The following is a 24,441-nucleotide window of genomic DNA, read 5'->3' as shown; positions in this document are numbered from 1 at the left end:
TGCTCTCAGGAAAAGGAAAACTTCATTTCTATTTTTGCTGCAACACAAATACAGTCACATTCTGAGTACTGGGATTAGGACTTGAATATATGAATGTTAAAGGGACACAATTCAGCTTGTAACAGGGGGTATGTGTCCAATGAAGGAAGGAAGGGCCTGTAGTGTCAAGTGAGATTTCCCAGACCTCTGCTTTGACTGATCATGTCTCTGCGGACTAAAAAAGTATTCACAACCTAAAAGTTGAGAGTTATGTTTCATTTGGCAGGAATTTTTAGGACTTCAAGCCTGGGGGGCAGCATCTCAAGTAACCCTGAGAGAACTGCTCAGGAGTTCTGAGGAGGTGAGGGGAGAGCTAGGATATATAGGAGTTTTGCAACAAGGTGCAGGTAGTCGGAACATCAAAAGATTACTGTTAATTAAAGAAAACCAGATATCCGGAGTTAAGGAATTTAGCGCTTTTCTATGTACAGGAAGATGCAAGAGTCTGGGCTCACTGAAATCATTCCTTTGAAATGCACCTCAGCTATCTGGGGCCAGTATCCTGTGTTTTTACATCCTGAGTTTCCTTGGGGCTCACCATAGAGAGTGGCTGCAGCTTGATGGCTGCTAGATGGCAGGTATTCTTCCCTTCCTGAGTTCCCTCAGGGCCACCAGCTCTGGCAGTGGCTGTAATCATTGATGACTGTGACATCCTTTGTCTACCGGTTAGGCAGGAGATATCCCATTTATCATCTCCATGATCTGCATCTTTGACCTTATTAGTAAAGCTTGATGCTGGTAAGATATCTGATTCATGTGAATCTGATCCTGGGCATTAGCACCAGCTGTATCTGTACTGTTTAGTTTTTAGAAAAATAGACTGGGAGCCACTATTAAAAAATATTAGTACCTGCATCTGGATGTCTGCTATAGCATTTTTTGGTAATTTCTCTTTCTTTAAGTTTCTCAAAATAAAAATAAAACAAGAGGATGGGGGTAAGGAAACTTATGCTTGAGCAAAGGTAGGAACATGGGATAGAGGGGGACAAAAAGATGTTAAATTAATTAAACAAGGAAGCCATTAGACTGATGCGGCTCTAATGACCTGGGCAGCCTCTGTAAGCAGGCCGAATCTAACCCTGTAAATGCCTCAAATTTCGGAAATCAAAGCTAAGAACCAAACCCAAACAGCCAACTGGGCTTTAACGTATAGCCAATGAATAATTTCCTTGCCTTGCCTCTACTCTATAAAAGTCTCTCCTTAGTTCCTGGAGCACCCCTAACTGAAAGAAGTAGGCCTATTTGTGATTATTTTATTGTACTTTTAAAAAATGTGCATTAAAATCTAAAACTCCAAGCCGTAATTGTCTGTAGAAATGGCAGGTGACAAATTTAAAAATATTTTTAAACCTCTCTGATTTGGCTCTGATGAGCACCGCACGCTCAGATGGTCTTTTGATATTCCACTATACGCAAGCCATCTGTGAGTGAATCATCGGGTGGCTAAGAAAGAAGTAAGAACGGTGAAGAAGACAGTCTGCAGCCCACCGAAAAACATACTTTAGCATTGTTCTTAAATATTTATGTACTTTTAATTTCTCCAGGGCCGGAGAGGTTTACGAACCCAAAGCGCACAACAGCTGGGATCGCAACAGCGAGAGTAAAAGCGTCCGGAGAAGTCGGTGACCAGCCACGGGCTCCCCAGGTTGAGACCGCTCACGATTTAGAATTCCGCAAAGTTACAAAAAACGATCCCTCCGCCGGCCCACTAGCGGCCCCGGACCCGGGGAGGCGGGGCCAGGAAACGCACCAATGCGCAGACTCCGCGGCCGCACGCAGGCGCACAAGGGAGAGGCCACGGGGGCGGGGCCAAAGGGACGGAGGGAGCGTGCGACAGAGGAGGGCTTCAGGCCCGAGTGGCTGAGGTTGGGGCCGCTCTGTCTATTACGCCTTCGGAAGGAGATGCGGGTGCCCATGGCTTTGCAGGGCGTCTCGGTCGTGGAACTGGCCGGCCTGGCCCCGGGCCCGTTCTGCGGTATGGTCCTGGCGGACTTCGGGGCGCAGGTGGTGCGTGTGGACCGCCCGGGCTCCCGCGGCGACCTGAGCCGGATGGCCAGGGGCAAGCGCTCGCTGGCCGTGGACCTGAAGCGGCCGCGGGGAGCGGCGGTGTTGCGGTCGCTGTGCGCCCGGGCGGATGTGATGCTGGAGTCCTTCCGCCCTGGTGAGCTCCAGATCGCGACGCGACGCGAGACCGGACGAGGGGCGGTCCCCGAAGAAGGGAGGCCGCCGGACATTTGGGGTTGGCTCGGCACACCTTTGCCCTGTTGCCACCCGAGCCCTTTCCGTCCCTGTCTGTCTAGACCTTTCTGTTGCATTTGATATTGTTGCTGATCGTTCGCCCCCGAGACGGTCTTCCATACTTGGACTCCGAGATACTGCTGTTGCCTTTGCTTTTCTCATACCTCTCTGACTCCTTCCCAGTTTCCCTTTTTTTGAGTCACCCTATTATAGTTGCCATTCTTAATTATTGAGGATCGTGAACCCTATGAGAAACGATCGAAAGCCATAGATTCTCTGCCCGGAAAGCTGCATATAGGTACATAGACATTTTGCTACCGTTTGGAGCTTGGTGTACCTCATAAGGCCATCCACGGACCCAGGACAACTCCCTCCCTTAAATGCTGGTGTTCCCAAGTTCCAGCTTCTGCTCAATTTCCTTTACACTCTGCTTCTTGGAGCCACCTTATCCATTCCTATTATTTTTACTTTTTACAGGCAGATGTTGGCCAAATCTATAACTGTACCTCCTTTTGGAGCCACAGACTTCCGGAATACCCAGCTCCTGTCCATTTCTACTTGGCCTTCCCCCGGGCACTGCAGCTTCCACGTATTCCAAACTGAGCTCATTATCTTCCCTACTAAAATGGCATCTCCTCTTGGTGTTGTATTTCAGTGAATGGAACCAATGTCCACCCAGTTGCCTGAATCAGAAACTTGTACTTCAACCAGGACTCCAAATCTTCCTTTCCCCTACCAGCTTTCAGTTATCACCAGTCCCATCATTCTTCCTCCTTTCTATGACTCAGGATTCTTTCTCTTCATACCTGCTGCAGCTTCCTTGGCAGCGTTGTTAACAGCTTTTTTAAAGCTGATGTTTGGGTGTAGCACCACTCCGATTCTTAAACAACTGCCACCATCATCTTGCTCAAGTACAAATACAGAGCTTTGCCTGGTATACAGCAGGAAGGCAGTAAATGTTTGGTGAATGAATTGAACGTCTGTGGGCACCAGGCATATTTAAATGTGTCAATTCATTTACCCTCACATTTGAGGATTATAACTAATAATTTAGTAATTAGGATTATGTCATAATTTAATAATACCGTATTTGAAGTTGAAGGAGGTTCAGCATGGTTAAATAACTTGTCCACAATCTTGGAATTAGGAGAAGGGTAGAGCTGTGAATACAGACATAGCTGCCAGGGGAGGGAATTGTGGCTGATGTTTATCTAGGTAGAGGAATAAAGTTCTTTTTATTTTATTTTTTTTATTGAAGTATACTTGATTTACAATGTGTTAATTGCTGCTGTACAGCAAAGTGACTCAGTTATACATATTTATACATTCTTTTTCATATTCTTTTCCATTAAGGTTTATCACAGGATATTGAATATAGTTGCCTGTGCTATACGTAGGACCTTGTTGTTTATCCATTCTGTATATACCAGTTTGCATCTGCTAATCCGAAACTCCCAATCCATCCCTCTCCCAACCCCCTACCCCTTGGCAACCAGCACTCTAGGAACAGAGTTCTTTTGTAACTTATCATAGCTTTATGGAGGCAGAGGCACGTTATAAGCCTGTGGAAAGAGATGAGGCATGAATCCTGCCAGAGGAGCTTCTGAGCTGATAGGGAAGATGGAATATATACATACATAAGTGTAGCAGGCACTGATGCAGATATAGACATAGAGAAAGTCCTGAAAGGAATAGCAGCTTCCAAAAGTGAATTTTTTGTCAAAGACCCAGAGTAACTTCCAAAAGAACAGACCATTTCTAATAAATTACTAAGGAGAGAATTTGGGGAACTATAAAGGGCCTGAATAAAGGGATAAAATGTCCACTCTGAGGACTGAAGATGCTTGGGTATGCCTGAAGGGATGCAGGGCAGTGCTGGAGGGAAATAGCATTCTGGGGGTCGGGGGGAAGCCACACATTCCAGAAATGGGGGCTTCACTCTCTGGGTCCTTAATTACTGGCAATACCCTATAAACCCACAACAAATGTTACTAGTTTTCCTTGCAAAAGTGCTGTTTTATGTTTGCCACAAAGAAGGGATTATACGCATCCTCAGTTCATGCTCTCTTAAAAAAAAAATTGTAACTTTTCTCAAGGTGTGATGGAAAAACTCCAGCTCAGCCCAGAGATTCTGCAGAAGGAGAATCCAAAGCTTATCTATGCCAGGTTGAGTGGATTCGGCCAATCAGGAAGATTCTCTAGGGTAGCAGGACATGACATCAACTACTTGGCTTTGTCAGGTATGTTGAAAAAAATAATTTCTCTACACGTTTTATTTTGTTCCCAGTCAAGATCTACAGTTACACTTATCAAAAAGAATTTTTTTAGAGTGAAGATTTAAATATTTACTGGAATCAATAAAGAGCATGTGGTTGTTTAAAAGGGTTGGTTTGTCTTGGAACAGTCATTCTCAGCCTCCCCCTGCCTTCACACATAGGAGGGGTAATGTGCTCACTAGTAACCTTTACTGACTACATTTGTGAAGTTAATTCTCCAGCAAGCCCCTGCTAGGAAGTAAGAGACTTGTTGGTAGTAGAAATGGTTGCTGTGTATTTTGCAAAGATATAGTTTGATTTTGATTCCCCTCCTCCCTCACTTTATTGAGAATCATTGACTGAGTCATGATTTTAGAAATTCTATGAATAGTAGAAAAAGCCCATGGTTTTCAGGCCATAATATCACCTTACTAGAGTTTTTGCCTGTAAGAACATATCTTAGGGCTTCCCTGGTGGCGCCGTGGTTAAGAATCCGCCTGCCAATGCAGGGGACACAGGTTCGATCCCTAGTCCGGGAAGATCCCACATGCTGCAGAGCAACTAAGCCCGTGCACCACAACTACTGAGCCTGCGCTCTAGAGCCCGTGAGCCACAACTACTGAGCCCACGTGCCACAACTACTGAAGCCCGCACGCCTAGAGCCCGTGCTCTGCAACAAGAGAAGCCACCGCAATGAGAAGCCCGTGCACCACAATGAAGAGTAGCCACCGCTCACTGCAACTAGAGAAAGCCCACATGCAACAACGAAGATCCAACTCAGCCAAAAATAAATTAAAAAAAGAAAAAAAAAGAACATATCTTAGAATGGCCTAATTCTAGATTTCTAAGAACTGCATTGCTGAGTCAAGGAAGTCTCAAATTTTCTGTGTGTACACATTTAAAGGTTGAGGAAAAGAGTGAGTGTAGAGTTGGCTTTTCTCATCTATTTAAAAATTTAATTCCTTTTCTTTTTCTTGTGTTTATTTTCTTGCATCTCTTTCTAATAAGAATGGAAGTGCATTATACTGTTGTTAAGCCATAAAGTGCTAAGTGGATAGCAACCATTTCCCCCCCAAAACCCAGTGAATAAAAACTTAGCAACAGAATTCTGAAAATGTTAGTTGGAATAAAGTTTTAGAGAAAGCAAAAAAGTCAAACAAGGAACCTTGTTAGAGGGAAAGCCTTCTTACAAATATGCTGAACAGGTTTAGGTTTAGAAAAGCATTAGGTTATTAGTTTTCACTTACAACTAGTAACTACAGAGATTGGTTTTCCCCCTAAGATGTTCATGTATTTATTTAAAAGAGGCATTAAGTTTACAGTTAGTGTTCCCCAATTTTTTTTAATGGTATAGGTGTTTTATCAAGAATTGGCAGGAGTGGTGAGGCTCCGTACGCCCCGCTGAATCTCCTGGCTGACTTTGGTGGTGGTGGCCTCATGTGCACACTGGGCATCCTGATGGCGCTGTTTGAACGCACGCGCTCCGGCAAAGGTCAGGTCATTGATGCAAACATGGTAAGTGTTGATTGGGGGAAATGATAAGCCTCCTAGTTGTTCCTGAGGTCGATATATGGCTGCCTCAAATCCTCTTCTGAACAAGACAAGAGATAAATGAGATTTGAAATTTCAATCCAAGTTACCAAGGGTGGCCTTTTCTTTAAAATAGCTTCATATCTTTGACATGTGTCAGAATGTCATATTTTGATCATCTGTTTGTGGAGTCAATCTTCTAAACTTTTCATGACTCACCTGATTTCTATGTTGTGCTTCAACAATTTTCCCCGTGCTGTCTCTTGTGCTTAGAATATGGTTTTCAAGAAATCTTCATTCAAAACTGGGCTCAGGAAGTCTCCCTTAGCAGGTAGAGAAGATTCTTAATGATGCTCAAGTAAAATGGACCAGTCTAGACCTTCCTGCTGCATTGTGGAGGGGAGACTCAAGTGTCATGATGCTTCGGTGTTTTTACCCTCATACACTTGCCTCATGTTATCCTAGGCACTTTTCCTGTGTGATTTCTCCTAATCCCCCAAACAACAATTTCACTTGGAATACGTTGTTATTTTAATGAAGAGGAAAGTAAAGCACAGAAATTTGCCCGAGTTCTCACAGCTAGTTGATGAGAGCCCAGTCCAGTGTCACTATACCTTTGCGTTGGGACAGATCTTTGGTGGTAGGGTGGATGGATTGGATGGAGACGACGCTGAGAGAGAAAGGCGAGTACTAAAATGGTTAATGGTAGAATGGGTCTGGATTTAAGGATTTACATTTGAGATGTAAAATTGCTGGGATTTGATGAGATATTGGCAATGAAGGGAGAGGGAGGAATCAAGGATGGCTCCCCCATCTCTGGCTTGGAAGACCTGGTGGATGGTGGCCCTGGCACCCTGGGGAGGACTGCTGAAGGAAGAGGCTGATTGGGGGAAATAGATACCTTATTCTTTAAATTTTTTTTTTTTTTTAAATTTTCTTGGCTGTGCTGCACAGCATGTGGGATCTTAGTTCTCCGAACAGGGATCGAATGCTCGCCCCTTGCATTGGAAGCATGGAGTCTTAACCACTGGACCACCAGGGAAGTCCCCAGATACCTTATTCTTTTGGGCCAGTAGTTTCCAAATGACTTTAGCAGCAGAATCCTTGATCCAGGCCTGCCTATGATGACCTGGAGTTGTCTCTTCATCGGACTGTTGCCTTAGAAACTAGAGTTAAGGTAACTGTGGAATGTGCAGTCCATTTTACTGTGTTTACTCCTGATCTGGGGGAGCTCATCTGACCTGGGGGGCTGTGTGTTGGCATGCAGGCCATTGGCCTATGTGATGAGAACAATATAAAAGGTTGGGAAATTGAGGCTGCAGTTTCCCTGTGTCAAAGGCTCTGGTCTGTGGCAGCACACACTACCTGTGGGTGAGGGGAGAAGAGAAGTATGTGCTGGGCAGCCTCATGATGAGATGAGGATTATAACTGCTGTGTCTCTTGTCCTATATCCTCCTATGACACCAAGTAAAGGTGGAATTAAATTAGAGCCTATTTGTATCCTGAGTGAGCCAAACCAGACCCATAACACTGTTAGGACATCTTTTTTCAATAGACTCATCAGTACATCCAGTGTGTAAAAGAGATTGTATATGTATATATATGTGTGTGTCTATATGTGTGTTGTGTGTGTATGTCTCAATGTGGGGACACTCTAAGATCTCTGTAACCCCATTTCAGAAAAAAGCACCACCACAGGCCACTTATACAAACTCCACTACTTGGTGACAACAAATGTCGGATCCATGAATTGAAGTGTGCATGAGCTTCCTCAAGTTAAACGGGAAAACGGGGATGTATCTAAAGATATATTTTGTGTTTGTTTTACAGCCAGAATCTGTGAGAAGTCCCATGCTCACAGTTGGAAGGGGGCCCCTCCGTTGGTAACCTCAGAGACAAGGATGCTTTGATGGCCTTCTCCCTGTGGTGCCAGAATCATTAGGATCATAAAGCCATAAGGATGGGGAAGTAGTCTTCTTTAGATAGCCCAGTGCATCCAGCCTTGTGATAATCATACCTGAGTTTGTGAATCCATTCCCGTTACTTCAGGACTAGTGGGAAGTTGGCATTCCCAAACTAGTTTGTCTGTACTCTGAAAACCCATATACCTGCCACCCATACTGTTATGTTTATTTTGTAACTTTCTAGTGATTATTAAAGTTAAGATATATTAAATACTCAAATTTGTTTTCTTGGCCTTGGAGTCAAACTAGAACAAACTAAATTTAACTGTCATGTGATTTACCTTTAAAATGTGATATGCTTCATATATATGTGTGTATGTGTTTGTAGGTATTGAGATCAGATGATAGATTTTTAAAAAAATCTTTTTGCTTTGTTTTCAACTTTTTTATCCTGACAGTTGTTAACATATATAAAAGTAAAGAGAATGTATAATGACCTTCCATGTACCCTCACTTAACTTCAAAAATTATCAACATTCTGCCAATCTTATTTGAAAGGAAGAACAAAAGTAGTTCCTTTAAGTCTTTTCTGAACAGTATTCCCTGATCTGAATAGTGCAGAAACTCACTCTGTCACAAGCCTGCTCTAACTCACTTTCTTGAAATATCAAAGAAGTTGTATAATTAGATATAATCTTCCCTATATTCTAAGATAATCATTTTTATACAAATATTTTTTAAAAACTCAAGTAGAAATCGATCATGCTTTTTATAGTTGAATTGTCTGGATTCATACTGTATTCTGTTTCTTCAAAGGTGGAAGGAACAGCATATCTAGGTTCTTTTCTGTGGAAAACCGAACAAACAGGACTGTGGGGACAGCCTCGTGGACAGAACATGTTAGATGGTGGAGCGCCTTTCTACACAACCTACAGGACGGCGGACGGGGGGTTCATGGCTGTTGGAGCATTAGAGCCCCAGTTCTATGAGCTGCTGCTCAAGGGTGAGTACCTCTTTTCTGTGGATGTTTTTTAGACTCTATTTTGGAATCTTTTGAAGTTCATGATGTCTTTTATTATATATCCACTTTATAATTAACTTAATTATAGCCATCATTATATTGTGGGGCACTTGCCCCATCTTTTAAATTGACAAGTAATTTTACAAGTCTGTAAAATAGCTCAGATTAAAAAAATAATAATCCTTTTTGTGGTAGTTCAGTGTTTTTATCACATTTCATACTCCGTAGTATTGGATATTTATCTTGCCCATGTGTGCCCACATCCTTTTCTTCCCTAGAAATGATCTACTGGTTCTACCAGTTTTTGTTCCTTGATAGATGTCCCTCGTGGTACTTCAGTGACGGGGTCACCAGAGCACAGAGAGACTTTGGTGAATGAGAATTTGTTGGAATATGTTACCATCACTTGATGCTTCTGCAGTTTACCTTTCTTGCAGATTCTTGTCTTATTGACTTGCCAGAAGTTAGCAGGAAAATTTGGGATCCCCTCTTCCCTAATTGATAATTGGACTGAAGTTACTTTGTTCCTGTGAAATGTGAATTTAAAGTTTACAGATAATTTAGTATCTAAGAAGTTTTAGAATATACTCTGAAGCAGTGTGACAAGCTGGTTGCAGCACATTTATCTTTCAGCTTTAAGTTTGGAGTTTTATCGCTGTGTTCGGTAGCTTTTCAGATGCGCAGTGCTACTCAGAGTTATTTGTATATCGCTGAAATGATTGTTTTTGCTAGCATCAGAAAACATTCTCTGATCAACTATATTAACTTCACCAACTTAACTATAAGTTAGAGAAACCATAGAACAAAATGGTTTATCTAGATCATAGAGGATGCCTTTCCGTCCAGAAATTAAGACTAAGACTAGAGGTCAATTCAAAATTCTGGGCAGAACAATGCTATACGAGGGGCTGAGTGGTGGGAACAACACTCCCACTCTGGGGTGCAGGGCCCTAGGAAGCAGCAGGTACATAACATAGTGGAGTCTGTGCCTGACAAAAACCTTGTGTTTTTGTCTATAGGGAATTTAAATATAATAATAAAATTAACTAATCTTCAGTGAAATTTTATTATCACCATGCACAGGCAATTCTAAATGACAGTTGCAACTGACTTTTTTTATTTTTTTCTGACAAATGTCTCAGGAATAGGGCAGTGTAAGCTCTGAGTCAGATCAAATAAAGACAAGCTCTGAGGATGGGGATTTTCAGGGCACTGTCAGACAGGCCAAACATTGGCACTTCTCTGGGGATAGGATTTTGCGGGAGCTTCAAACTCATTTTGCCTCCTCTTCCTTGACTGTTAACCTACTGGTTTTCACGACTACCATTGTTGAGAGCCTGTTGGTTTTCAAGGCTATCACAGAGCTGGGGAGAGAAGAATGAAATTAGCCTAAGTTTTAACACCACAAAGCTCACTGGTCTTACTGAGTTCAGTCGTTTTTTTTCTTAAATATGCTCCTTAGATTGTTGCAAGCTTTTAGTTAATTTCTAAAGTTACAAAAATGTTGATTCTGACAATTTGTGCCAGTGTTCTTGTTGCTTTCATGCAGGAGCCAATTTTTGAAGGTCCTTGCTCTGTCGTTTCAGAATTTAACTCCTCTCTGTGGTGTATTTTGTTGTTTTCTTAAAAACATACATGTTTAGAATGATCATTTCTAACATCCACACTCCACCTCATTTTATAGCAGGCAGACTGCTCCAGCCCTTGACTTGTGATCATCTTCTCCCGGGTTTCCTCTTTCTGAGTCTAAACTCTGTAACCCCTCCAGTTGTTTTGCAGTCACAGCCTTTTGTGGTATCTTTCATGTCCTCTCTCCCTTTAAAGTTCACTAAGGATCCTTAGCTGGCAGGTGGCTTGTGCTTTAGGTGGACTTAGCAAGTTCAGTCAGCTTTTGTTTAGTCTACATAGTCCATGCCGAAATGCCTCAGCATCTTCTTTCTTCTACAATATTGATTTGCAAAAATAGTACTTTTACTTGTCACATATACATTACTTCTCTCTCAGGCCCAACCGGACAAACCCCTATATCTGTAATGATTTTTTGAGGTAGTATTAATTTATTTATTTCACCTTATATACTGAGATCTTTGAGAACATACCTTCATTTAGCTCTCAGTATCTGAACATAAATACACAAGGTTTTTGTAAGGCTCCGACTCCTCTGTGCTATGCCCCTGCTGCTTTCCAGGGCAAAGAAATCTGAAAGTACTGAGAATTTCATGACATCTTGAGACTCTTGTAGTAAATCAGATAAGCAGTAGAGAAATTTTTAAAGTTGTTTTGAAATTTCAAAATGTTATTAAAAGAAAACCAGAAAATAACAAGTGTCGGTGATGATGTGGAGAAATCGGAACCCCGTGCATTACTGTTGCGAATGTAGAATTGTGCAGCCACTGTGGAAAATGGTATGGTGGCTTCTCAAAAAATTAAACATAGAATTACCATGTGATCCAGCGATTCCACTTCTGGGTATATATCCAAAAGAATTAAAAGTGGGAACTTGAACAGATATTTGTACATCCGTGTTCATAGCATTATTTACAGTAACTAAAAGGTGGAAGCAACCAAGGTGTCCATCAACAGATGAATGGATAAACAAAATGAGATATATATAAAAAACAATGAAATATTAGTCAGCCTTACAAAAGAAAGAAATTCTGACATATGCTAAACATGGATGAACCTTGAAGACATTATGCTAAGTGAAATAAGCTAGTCACAGAAGGACAAATATTGTATTATTCCACTTATATGAGATACCTAGAGTGGTCAGATTCATAGAAAGTAGAACGGTGGTTGCGAGGAGCTGGGGAAGCAGGGAATAGAGAGTTAGTGTTTAATGGGTATAGAGTTTCAATTCGGGATGATGAAAAGTTCTGGAGACGGATGGTGGTAATGGTTCCAGAACAATATGAATGTACTTAATGACACAGTACTGTATTCTTAATAGTGACTAAAATGGTAAATTTTATATTTTGTGTATTTTACCACAATTTAAAAAAATGAAAGAAATTCAAAATAATGTATTTTTTTAACGAAAAAGATGTGAACAATACAGAATTTGTAAAGTAAGAGGTAAAAATTCTCCCTTGTCCTTCCACTTTGGGGAAGTTTGGGATGTGGCCTTGAAGAACTTTCCCCGTGCACATACAAACACAATTAAAACTTTTTTACAATTTATGTGTAATCTATTTAATTATATAAATTTATAATTAGTAACTATTTTTATTCAAAAATATAGCTAAGACATCCTTTTCTGTCAGTACCAAAGATCTTCAGCCTCACCCTCTTTATATAGCAGCCATACCATATTCCGTGGTATACCTGTACTAAAATTTATTTAACCACTTCCTTATTCAAGTTAATTTACGTTTTTTCCAGGTTTACATTATAACACATAATGTTTATTGTATATTAATAAGCATTAATCTTTGTACATATGTCAGTGCATACTTGGCAGCATGCATTTTTGACTGCTTAATATGTGCCTAATACTGTGTTACAGAGCAGAAAGTTTTTGACGTGTACTTAAAACAATAAATATTTTGTATAATTGTGTGTGTGTGTGTGTGTGTGTGTGTGTGTGTGTGGGTATACATGTACGTGTAAGGTAGTTTTTTGGAAATCAAAGCATATTTTCCCAAGTTTTAAATGGTGTCTGAGTCCCCAGGTCAGTCTCTGAAAGTCTTTGACTTATAGTAGCAGAAATTTAATATTGATTGTACTATAGAAACTAGCCACAATCTATAATTGTGTTCTGTGGGGGAATGGATTCAGAGTTACGTATAGGCTGTCAGGAGCACAGGAAGCAGCCCACCCTAAACCACTGGTAGTTTATCCTGGGGCCTTGATGCGGGGTCCTGAGCTGGATGGGAAGTTGTGGGCTGAGAAAGGGAGATAGGACAATGGAAGAGCTGGCGTGTCAGAGTTAGGGGTAGAGCCTGGGGTCTTTTGATTTCTAGTATTTTCCAGTATACAAACTATGATCTGTGTAATCTCAAGTATAGTGTTTGTTGGAGAACTGCTGACTCCAGTTTTATTTAGTTTATGATTCTGATCACATTCTGATCTTTTTTTTAAAAAAAACTGTGTAAAAAAGCATGCAAATACGTTTCCAGCAGTAGCTGTGGTCTACTTAAATGCTTTTGGCCAACTGCTCGTTTTATGTGTTTTTTAATCCCAGAGTTTGGGGCGATCAGGAAAGAGAAAGCAAAGTGAAAGACACCCTTAGAAACATTTCCTTATAGACTATAGTGATAAACCTGAAACTATGGCTCCATGTCTTTCCTGGTTCTGAACGGGACATGTGGCTACAGAGAAAAATGTACTTGTATATACCACAGGTGTTTTTCCACAGCTGTTCAGAACTATGTGAGTTCTCCTCATATCCCTCCAAACACTAAGAAGAGCCTGCAATATTCATATCTTCTTACCTCCATAGGCACTTTTGCATCTTCAGAACAGATGACAATTGGTCATTGTTTTTCAACATGGTAGATAAAGAAAGGATGATAAAAGTGAGAATTACTTGATTAACTTGGCCAAACTTACGCAAAATATTATGCGTAATTTAAATTTAGAAACCCTCTTCTACAAGAGGGAATAAAAATGACAGTTACACCAAACCCCAACAAAGTGTCCCCTTGGGTATAATTTAATCAGCACTGGAGTTTGGTTGTATCTACAGGGGTAGGTGCTTGTAGTCAATAAAGGAAGCACAGATCAGGTCATGGGCCAGAGAAGCCATCCTTCCTGTGATATCCCCTGGCAGATGCTTTCATCCTCTCTGTCCCTTGTGTTGATGGGCCCTTCAAGGTTCTTCATGCTTGAGAGAGAAAAAAAGGCTCTGTGCCCCCTGTTGATTGGCTGGCTGATAATTTTCTGTCCTGTTTGCTGTAGGAACAATTTGCATGTGTCTTTGGTTACTTTACAAGTCCTTTGTTCCTAGGTCACAGCAGGGTTGTAAGAGAGTAATGAGTCAAATATCGCTGCCCTCCTAGAGCTCTTTTATTTGACGAAAATAAAGAGAAATGAACAGTATTTATAAAATTGCAATCTTGAATTTAATCATTTATCTTTATACTTCTTCCTTGAAAACAGAGGTACAGGCATACCTCACAGACTTTGTGGGTTGGGTTCCAGACCACTGCAATAAAGAGACTATCTCAATAAAGCAAATCACATGAATTTTTTGGTTTCCCAGTACACATAAAAGCTATGCTTACATGATACTGTAGTCTATTAAGTATGCAGTAGCATTATCTAAAAAAACAATGTACATACCTTAATTAAAAAATACTTTATTGCTAAAAAATGCTAACCATCATCTGAGCTTTCCATGAGTTGTAATCTCTTTGCTGGTGGAGGGTTTGAAATATTGCAAGAATCACCAAAATGTGACACAGAGGCACGAAGTGAGCAAATGCTGCTGGGAAGAATGGCACCCATAGACTTGCTCTACACAGGGTTGTCACAAACCTTCCATTTGTAAAAATGCAGTGTCTGTGAAGTGCAATAAAGTGAAGCACAATAAAACGAGGTCTGCCAGTAGTCTTGTATAAATGTGTTTAGATTTTAGCATTTGTAGGGTTTGGGAGCACTATATGAAATATGGGGGGTTTTAAATATAAATTTATTTATTTTATTTATTTATGGCTGCGTTGAGTCTTTGTTGCTGCGTGTTGGGTCTTTGTTGCTGTGCGTTGGGTCTTTGTTGCTGCGGGTGGGCTTTTCTCTAGTTGCAGCGAGCGGGGTCTACTCTTTGTTGCCGTGTGCGGGCTTCTCATTGCGGTGGCTTCTCTTGTTGCGGAGCATGGGCTCTAGGCACGCGGGCTTCAGTAGTTGCGGCATGCGGGCTCAGTAGTTGTGGCTCATGGGCTCCAGAGCGCAGGCTCAGTAGTTGTGGTGCACGGGCTTAGTTGCTCCGCGGCATGTGGGATCTTCCCGGACCAGGGATCGAACCTGTGTCCTCTGCATTGGCAGGCGGATTCTTAACCACTGCGCCACCAGGGAAGCACGTAGAGTTATTTTAATTCTATATGACAGATAGTAACATCATGAGGAAATTTCTTTTTAAAAACCTACTCAGAAGGAAGAAGTCAGTTTCTGGAAACTAGACCATTAAAAATAGACTATTTTGGATGAAATGTAAATAATAAAATCTTGGCAAAGACTTGGAAAGTCTGTTTTGAGTCCTGTTACCCCTACTACCTTCTCCAGCCTTTGGCTCCAACTTCAAGTTGAGTTTGAATTTCTTCTTTTGACTCATTTGAGAAACCCTATAGAACATCCTGTTTTGGGCGAGTATGGTGAGTTCAAAACTCATTTTCACTGATTATATTTACCCAAAGCATACTAATTTAAGAAATTGTGTTTTTCTCTCAGGACTTGGGCTAAAGTCTGATGAACTTCCCAGTCAGATGAGCATAGCTGATTGGCCAGAAATGAAGAAGAAATTTGCAGATATATTTGCAAAGAAGACAAAGGCAGAGTGGTGTCAGATCTTTGACGGCACAGATGCCTGCGTGACTCCTGTTTTGACTTTTGAAGAGGTTACCCACTGTGGTCACCACAGAGATCGGGGCTCATTTATTATTGATAGGGAGCAGGGTGTGAGTCCCCGCCCTGCACCCCAGCTGTCCAACACCCCAGCTGTCCCTTCGTCCAGAAGGGACCCTTTTGTAGGAGAACACACTGAAGAGATTCTCAAAGAGTTTGGCTTCAGCCAGGAAGAGATCAGTCAGCTTAAGTCAGAGAAAATTATTGAAAGTAATAAACCAAGAGCTAATCTCTAAGTTGTAAGCGCCACAACTCAAACGAATTTGAATATTGCATTTACAGTATAGAATAATACAAAAAATCGTATGCATGGAAACATGAAAAAACAATATCACAGTGGTCCAACTATTCTAATCAGGAAACAAGGCTGATTATAGAGTGATGATTGAATTCTGAAAACAGTTAACATCATGGCTTTTGACTTAGGAATATTTTTAGTTTGCCTATACTAAATTGTGGCAGTTTTTCTGCCTTCCAATTTACTTCATTGGTTATATTTGTTGATTTAAAATATTTATATATTTATAATATACTTTAAATGAATTAATATAATGCTTTTTATTAAATAAAGCTTTTTTCCCCCTAAAGTTTACTCATGCTTTTAAGTTTGTGAACAACTTTCAAGAAAGTTCTTTAAATAGCACTAAAATCGCCTTTTGTTACTCCTACTGTTAACCAGAATGAATGTCCTTAGATAGAAAAGTCTGATCCTTTTAATTTGGTAAGGAAATCATTCAGGCAGTGTCTTGGAACTGGAATTTTAGAAAATGTCCTTGAGGTTTCCTTCAGATAATTGCCACCTCTCCATCGAGACCCGCTCCTATGTGTAGCTGCCTGTTGGTATCATCCAAATGTGTCTCTTTATCAGTAAACTCCACCATCATGCATTTGAAAGTGTTACTAGACTTTTCCTCCTCTTAGCAGTCTCCAGCTTCCACTCCTGTCCTGTCTCCCTCTGCCCCCAGTAGGCCCCCACGGCTTATGCCTCACCTCATTTGGCCACTGTTTAGATGTCCCTTATGGAGAGTCCTTTCCTGACCCCTGTCCAGGATGGCAGCTGCCTTGTCACTCGCTCTCCCCTCACCCTATTTCATTTTCCTTCACACTGTATATCACTGCTGACATGCTGACTGGCCCCAGCCCTCACTCCTTAACCAGTGCAAGCTAGAGCGGAAGCTTTATGAAGGACTTTGTAGGTTTCATTGCTAGGTTTCGTTGCTAAGTCCCCAGTTCCTAGAGTGGTGCCTGGCCCATGACTGGCAACTTTGTGAATATTTATTAAAGGAATGAAACTCAATAGTGAAGTGCTGTCAGTTCCACTTTCAGAGCTCCCATATCCATCCTTCTGCCCATCTCCCGTTGCTGCTTTCATCCAGACCCCTATTACCTCTTCCCTGGACTACTGTTCAACTTCCCTACGCAGCTTTTCACCTTCGTTTTTTTCCCCATCATGTAGCAAGTTCTGGATCTCATTTCCACACACAGCAACATCCAGAAGAAGAGACCGTCTCAGGAGCCCTCAGCAAACCTTGTCTTGTGTCTCCTTGGATCTAGATAAGTCACAAGCCAGTCCTGCACCAGTGTTTGGCAGAGGGGGTAGGCTTATCCTTAGATAAAGCCAACCTGCTCCTGGAGCTCCCCTGGACTCAACTTCCTGGAAGCACGTGGGTATTTGAGGGAGGGGTGGATTCCTGAAGCTAGTCCAGGTCCCATCAGGATGGGGGAGTGGAGAGCAGATGTTACATCTGTGACATACAGTATCTCAGTTGCTCTTCAGTGATCACAAGGGGAAGGTAGGGCAGGTTTCTCCATTTTATAGATGTGGACACAAGCCTCAGATGGTCCTAAACCTTCTTAGTTCACATCTTCCTTAGTGTCTTAGTAATTTTTTCATGGTGCCCCTAGGTCAGAAGAAATACCTAACCATTCCACTTATAAATAATTAGGTCCCAACAACTTATTAGGTGTTTGAAAAATATAATACATGTACATTGAAGACATTTTTTATTTTTATTTCATTCTTTTTTAAAATTGCAGTATAGTTGATTTACAATATTGTGTTTAGTATACAGCAAAGTGATTCAGTTATGTATATATACTTTTCAGACTATTTTCCATTATAGGTTATTACAAGGTATTGAATATAGTTCCCTGTGCTATGCAGTAAATCCTTGTTGTTGATTTTATATATAGTAGTTTGTATCTGTTAATCCCATACTCCTAAATTATCCTTCCCCCACCCCTTCCCCCTTTGGTAATCATAAATTTGTTTTCTATGAGTCTGTTTCTGTTTTGTACATAGATTCATTTGTATTATTTTTTAGATTCCATGTATAAGTGATATCATATAATTACTTCACTAAGTATAATCTCTGGGTCCATCCATATTGCTGCAGATGACAACATTTCATTCTCTTATGGCTGAGTAGTATTCCATTGTGTATGTATACCACATCTCCTTAAGCTAATTGTCTGCTGATGGGCACTTGGGTTGTTTCCATGTCTTGGCTATTGTAAATAGTGCTGCTATGAACATTGGGGTGCATGTATCTTTATGAATTAGAGTTTTCGTGTTTTCTGGGTACGTACGCAAGTGGGATTGCTGGATCACATGGTAGCACTATTTTTAGGTTTTTAAGGAACCTCCATACCCTCCATAGTGGTTGCACCAGTATACGTTGCCACCAACAGTAGGAGGGTTCCATTTGATCCACACTGTCTGCAGTATTATTTGAAGACTTTTTGATAATAGCCATTCTGACTGGTGTGAAGTGATACCTCATTGTGGTTTTAATTTCCATTTCACTAATAATTAGCGATGTTGAGCATCTTTTCATGTGCCTTTTGGCTATCTGTATGTCTTCTTTGGAGAGATGTCTGTTAGGTCTTCTCATTTTTTTTTTTTTTTTTTTTGCCTGTGTTGGGTCTTCGTTTCTATGCGAGGGCTTTCTCTAGTTGCGGCAAGCGGGGGCCACTCTTCATCGTGGTGCGCGGGCCTTTCACTGTCGCGGCCTCTCTTGTTGCGGGGCACAGGCTCCAGACGCACAGGCTCAGTAGTTGTGGCTCACGGGCCTAGTTGCTCTGCGGCATGTGGGATCTTCCCAGACCAGGGCTCGAACCCGTGTCCCCTGCATTGGCAGGCAGATTCTCAACCACTGCGCCACCAGGGAAGCCCCTCTTCTGCTCATTTTTGATTGGGTTGTTTGTTTTTGTGCTATTGGGTAGTATGAGCTGTTTGTATATTTTGGAAATTAAGCCCTTGTTGGTTGTATCATTTGCAAGTATTTTTTCCCATTCAGTAGGTTGTCTTTTCATTTTGTTAATGGTTTCCTTTGCTGTGCAAAAGCTCATAAGTTTGATTAGATCCCATTTGTTTATTTTTGCTTTTGTTTCTATTACCTTGGGAGACTGATCTAAGAAAATATTGCTACGATTTATGTCTGAGAATGTTTTACCTATGTTCTCTTCTAGGAGTTTTATGGTGTCACATCTTATATTTAGGTCTTTAAACCATTTTGAGTTTATTTTTGTATATGGTGTGAGGGAGTGTTCTAATTTCACTGATTTACATGTAGCTGTCCAGCTTTCCCAACACCACTTGTTGAAGAGACTGTCTTTTCTCTATTGTATATATTTTTGCCTCCTTTGTCATAGATTAATTGACGGTAGGTGTGTGGGTTATTTCTGGGCTGTCTATTCTATTCCATCTACATGTCTGTTTTTGTGCCAATAGTGTGAAGTTTTAATAACTGTAGCTTTGTGGTATTGTCTGAGTCTGGAAGGGTTATGCTTCCAGCTTTGTTCTTTTTCCTCAGGATTGCTTTGTCAATTTTGGGTCTTTTGTGGTTCCATATAAATTTTAGAATTATTTTTTCTAGTTCTGTGAAAAATGTTATGGGTATTTTGATAGAGATCACATTAAATCTGTAGATTGCTTTGGTTAGTATGACCACTTTAACAATGTTAATTCTTCCAATCCAAGAGCATGGACTTTCCATTTCTTTGAATCATCTTCAATTTCCTTTATCAATGTTTTATAGTTTGCAGCATGTAGGTCTTTCATCTCCTTGGTTAAGTTTATTCCTAGGTATTTTTTAAAATTAATTTATTTATTTTTGGCTGCATTGGGTCTTTGTTGCTGTGCACGGGCTTTCTCTAGTTGCAGTGAGCAGGGGCTACTCTTCATTGTGACGCATGGTCTTCTCATTGCAGTGGCTTCTCTTGTTGTGGAGCATAGGCTCTAGGCATGCGGGTTTCAGTAGTTGTGGCACATGGGCTCAGTAGTAGTGGCTCGTGGACTCTAGAGCACAGGCTCAGTAGTTGTGGCGTACGGGCTTTGTTGCTCCGTGGCATGTGGGATCTTCCCAGACCAGAGCTCGAACCTGTGTTCCCTGCATTGGCAGGCAGATTCTTAACCACTGTGCCACCAGGGAAGCCCTTCCTATGTATTTTTAAATGCAATTTTAAACAGGATTGTTTTTTAACTTCTCTTTCTGATATTTCATTGTTACTGCAAAGAAATGCAGCAGATTTCTGTATCTGTATCCTGCTACCTTGCTGAATTCATTAATTAGTTCTGATGTTTTTTGTGTAGAGTCTTTAAGGTTCTCTGTATAGAGTATCATGTCATCTCCAAATAGTGACAGTTTTACCTCTTCCCTTCCAAATTGAATACCTTTTATTTCGTTTTCTTGTCTGATTGCTGTGGGTAGGACTTCCAATGCTATGTTGAATAGAAGTGGTGAGAGTGCGCATCCTTGTTTTATTCCTGAATTTAGCGAGAAAGCTTTCAGCTTTTCACTGTTGAGTATTATGTTGGCCGTGGGTTTGTTTTAAGTGCTTTTATTATGTTGAGATATGTTCCCTCTATACCCACTTTGGTGAGAGTTTTTATCATGAATGAATGTTGAATTTTGTCAAATGCTTTTTCTGTGTCTATTGAGATGATCCTGTGGTTTTTTGTCATTTCTTTTGTTAATGTGGTGTATCACATTGATTTGTGTTTGTTGAACCATCTTTGCAGCCCTGGAATGAATCCAACTTGATCGTGGTGTATGATCCTTTTTATGTATTGTTGGATTCAGTTTGCCAATATTCATTGAGGATTTTTGCATCTGTATTTATCAAAGGTATTGTCCTGTAATTTTCTTTTTTGGTAGTGTCTTTGTCTGGTTTTGGTATCAGGGTGATGGTGGCTATTTGGAATGACTTTGGGAATGTTCCTTCCTTTTTAATTTTGGGGAGTAGTTTGAGAAGGTTAGGTGTAAGTTCTTATTTGTATGTTTGGTAGAATTCCCCAGTGAAGCTGTCCAGTCCTAGGCTTTTACTTGCAGGGAGTTTTGTTTGTTTGTTTGTTTGTTTTTAAATTATAGGTTCTATTTTACTTCTAGTGATGTTCAAATTATCTGTTTCTTCTTGGCTCAGTTTTGGTAGGCTGTATGTTTCTAGAAACTTGTCCATTTCTTCTAGGTTGTCCAATTTGATGGCATATAACTGTTCGTAGTATTCTCTTACAATTTTTTGTATTTCTGTAGTATCAGTTATCATTTCTCCTCTTTCATTTCTTATTTTATTTGGGTCCTCTCTCTTTTCTTGGTTTGTCAATTTTGTTTACCCTTTCAAGGAACCACCTCTAGGGTTAATTGGTTTTTTTCTATTGTTTTTTAAATCTCTATTTTATTTATTTCCTCTCTGATCTTTATTATTTCCTTCCTTCTGCTGACTTTAGGTTTTGTTTGTTCTTCTTTTTCTAATTATTTTAGGTGGTAGGTTAGGTTGTTTATTTGAGATTTTTCTTGTTTCTTGAGAAAGGACTGTATCTCTGTTAACTTCCCTCTTAGAACTGCTTTTGCTGCATCCCATAGATTTTGTGAGGTTGTGTTGTCATTTTCATTTGTCTCGAGATACTTTCTCATTTCTTCTTTGATTTCATTGTTGACTCATTGGCTTTTTTTTTTTTTTTCCATTGGCTTTTTAGTAGCATATTGTGTAGTCTCCATGTAATCATTCTTTTCTCGTTTTTCTTTCAGTGGTTGATCTCTAGTTTCATACCGTTGTGGTCAGAAAAGATGCTTGAAATAATTTCTATTCTCTTAAATTTGTTGAGGCTTGTTTTGTGACCTACCCTAGAGAATGTTTCATGTGTGCTTAAAAAGAATGTGTATTCTGTTTTTTTTCTGTAATAAGCCCAACTAGTCTATTGTGTCATTTAAGACTTCTGTTGCCTTATTGATTTTCTGTTTGGATGATCTGTTCCTTGATGTCAGTGAGGTGTTAAAGTCTCCTACTATTATTGTATTCCTGTCAATTTCTCCCTTTATGTCTGTTAGTATTTGTTTTATATATTTAGATGCTCCTGTACTGGGTGTATATATGCTAATGAGTATAATATCCTCTTCTTGTATTGATCCCTTTATCATAATATAATGTCCTTCTTTGTCTTTATGGCCTTTGTTTTAAAGTCTATTTTGTCTGATATGAGTGTTGCTACCCCACTTTCTTGTCATTTCCATTTGCATGAAATATCTTTTTCTATGCCCTCATTTTCAGTCTGTGTCTTTCTTCCTGAAGTGAGTCTCTTGCAGGCAGCATATGGTGGGCTTTTGTTTTTTTTAATCTAGTCTGCCACTCTGTCTTTTGATCAGAGCATTTAGTCCATTGATATTTAAAGTAATTATTGATAGGTATGTACTTATTGCCATTTTAAACTTTGCTTTCCAGTTGATTTTGGAATTCTTCTGTGTTCATTTCTTTTTATTTCTCCTTTTGTGGTTTGATGGTTTTCTTTTGTAGTATGCTTGAGTTCCTTTCTTTTTGGTTTTGTGAATCGATTTTATGTTTTTGATTGGTGGTTACCCTGGAGTTCAAGTATATTGACCCATAACTATATCGACTTGCTTTAAACTGATAGTCATGCAAATGCAAACACATTCTAAAAGATCTACAGTTTTTTACTCCACTCCCCCACATTTTACGATTTTGATGTCTTATTTTACATCTTCATGTTTATCCTTTTGCTGTTCATTGTAGTTATAATTGCTTTTACAAAATTTTTTAATTTTTTTTTTAATCTATGTACTGGCTTTTTTAAATGATCTTCAATCCTTTGATATATTTACCTTTCCTATTGTGTTTCCCCTTTCCTATACTTGCTCCCCTTTACTTGCTTTTCTATTTAGAGAAGACCTTCCAATATTTCTTTTAGGGTAGGTTTAGTATTACTTAACTCTTTCAGTTTTTGCTTGTCTGAGGAATTCTTTCTCTCTCCTTTCTGGTGCCTTTTTGTCTTTTTTTTTTTTTTTTTTTTTCATTCTACCTGGTTGCATGGAGATCTTTCTTGCAGCTTTGGTTGTATAGAAGATCTTCTGCCAGTTTCCAGTTGCTTTTCTGTGAGCATTGCTCCACATGTAGTTGTATTTCTGATGTGTTTGTGGGGGGAGTTAAGCTCCACATCCTCCTACTCCACCATCTTGATCTCCCTCCTTATTTCATTCTTAGTCACTAATGGGTCATAGGCACCTGTTGGGCACCGCAGCTTCTCGTGCCTTGGAATCAGATTGGATGTCACCACCCTCGTTTTCTGCTCCACATTGATATTCATACAGTACTTGGTTTTTTTTTTTTTTTGGCTGCATTGGGTCTTCATCGCTGTGCGCAGGCTTTCTTTAGTTGTGGTGAGCGGGGGCTACTCTTCGTTGCGGTGCGCGGGCTTCTCATTGCAGTGGCTTCTCTTGTTGCGGAGCACGGGCTCTAGGCGCACAGGCTTCAGTAGTTGTGGCTCACAGGTGCTAGAGCGCAGGCTCAGTAGTTGTGGCGCATGGGCTTAGTTGCTCTGTGCCATGTGAGATCTTCCTGGGCCAGGGATCGAACCCATGTCCCCTGCATTGGCAGGCGGATTCTTAACCACAGCGCCACCAGGGAAGTCCCACAATACTTGCTTTTTATCATGGCTGTGGAAAACCCAGCCTCACAAAAATCTAGAGTCATTGAAAGGATTGTAGTACAGTCTTATGTTGCAAGTATGAACTATTTCATTCTTACTTCATGTAGTATCTGAAAGATGTTGAGTTTCTCTGAGTTTACTCTCTTTAAATTTTTAAATCTCTTGAGATACCCCTTTGAGTTCACTGTGGTGCCCTGGGGCACCTTGGCACACAGTTTGGGAAATACCACTTTAAGTGATTTGCTCAGGGGAATACAGGTAGAAGGAGGCAGAGCCAGAATTTAAACTTTAATATTTTGACTCCAAGTCTTGCTGTTAAACCATTTTTAGGGCCTTTCCTATGAGATCATGTTCCCCTTGCCACTCAAATTTTCATCTGAATTCAAGGTCCAACAAGGAAAATATGACCCACTCGAAGTCTTTAAAACAGAGGAAATTTATTATGGAGAATTACATTGGTGATAAAAGAGATGAGAAGCCCAGGGGACAGTGAGACAACTCAGATACGAGCAACCACAGGAAGCCAAGACCACTCCCATAGCTGCAGGATCGATGGGAAAGGTAGTGTTATAGGGACCCAGAAGCTAAGGTTGGCAGCTGGACCCACAGTGGAGGTGCAGCCACTGCCAGAGACATCTCAGGATGGAGAAAGAGAGGGGAGGAAGTATCCTGATTTCTTCCTGTCTCCTGCCCCCAGTCTTCCCACCAGTGCCTCTGATTGGACAAATCTACCTAGAAGCCAGAGAGCAAGGGAACCTGGGAAATGTAGTCCCTTATGGTATAGAGCATAGTATGAGGGGGAGGGAATGGATCTGAGCAAACAGGCAGTTGACTGGCATTACAAAATGTTGTGTATACACTTTATTCATTCTGTAATTCCTTTAGCAAATGTTTATTGAGGACCTACTAGGTGCCAGGTATCATGCTAGATGCCATAATGAGCAAAACAGACCA

At 40.5% G+C, this 24,441-nt stretch overlaps 1 protein-coding gene across 1 annotated transcript; it reads left to right on the top strand.

The window, feature by feature from the left end:
- Window positions 1-1,823: 1,823 nt before the first annotated feature.
- AMACR (alpha-methylacyl-CoA racemase) lies at window positions 1,824-16,132 on the top strand. Its single transcript, XM_007192234.3, has 5 exons — window positions 1,824-2,200; window positions 4,374-4,517; window positions 5,887-6,047; window positions 8,783-8,969; window positions 15,372-16,132. Exons 1-5 carry the CDS (start codon window positions 1,942-1,944, stop codon window positions 15,779-15,781), a joined length of 1,161 nt encoding a protein of 386 aa, XP_007192296.2. The 5' UTR covers window positions 1,824-1,941; the 3' UTR covers window positions 15,782-16,132.
- The last annotated feature ends 8,309 nt before the right edge of the window (window positions 16,133-24,441 follow it).

The sequence above is a fragment of the Balaenoptera acutorostrata genome, chromosome 2, assembly GCF_949987535.1.
Source record: "Balaenoptera acutorostrata chromosome 2, mBalAcu1.1, whole genome shotgun sequence".
Lineage (NCBI taxonomy): Eukaryota > Metazoa > Chordata > Mammalia > Artiodactyla > Balaenopteridae > Balaenoptera > Balaenoptera acutorostrata.
This window is presented reverse-complemented; position numbering and strand designations above follow the sequence as displayed.

Bases quoted from the DNA above. Each gene is read 5' to 3' on its own strand.
- AMACR (XM_007192234.3), top strand. From the start codon at position 1,942: ATGCGGGTGCCCATGGCTTTGCAGGGCGTCTCGGTCGTGGAACTGGCC. The intron at 2,201-4,373 runs GTGAGCTCCAGA...ACTTTTCTCAAG, and splicing joins GCTGGAGTCCTTCCGCCCTG to GTGTGATGGAAAAACTCCAG. The intron at 8,970-15,371 runs GTGAGTACCTCT...TTTTTCTCTCAG, and splicing joins CTATGAGCTGCTGCTCAAGG to GACTTGGGCTAAAGTCTGAT.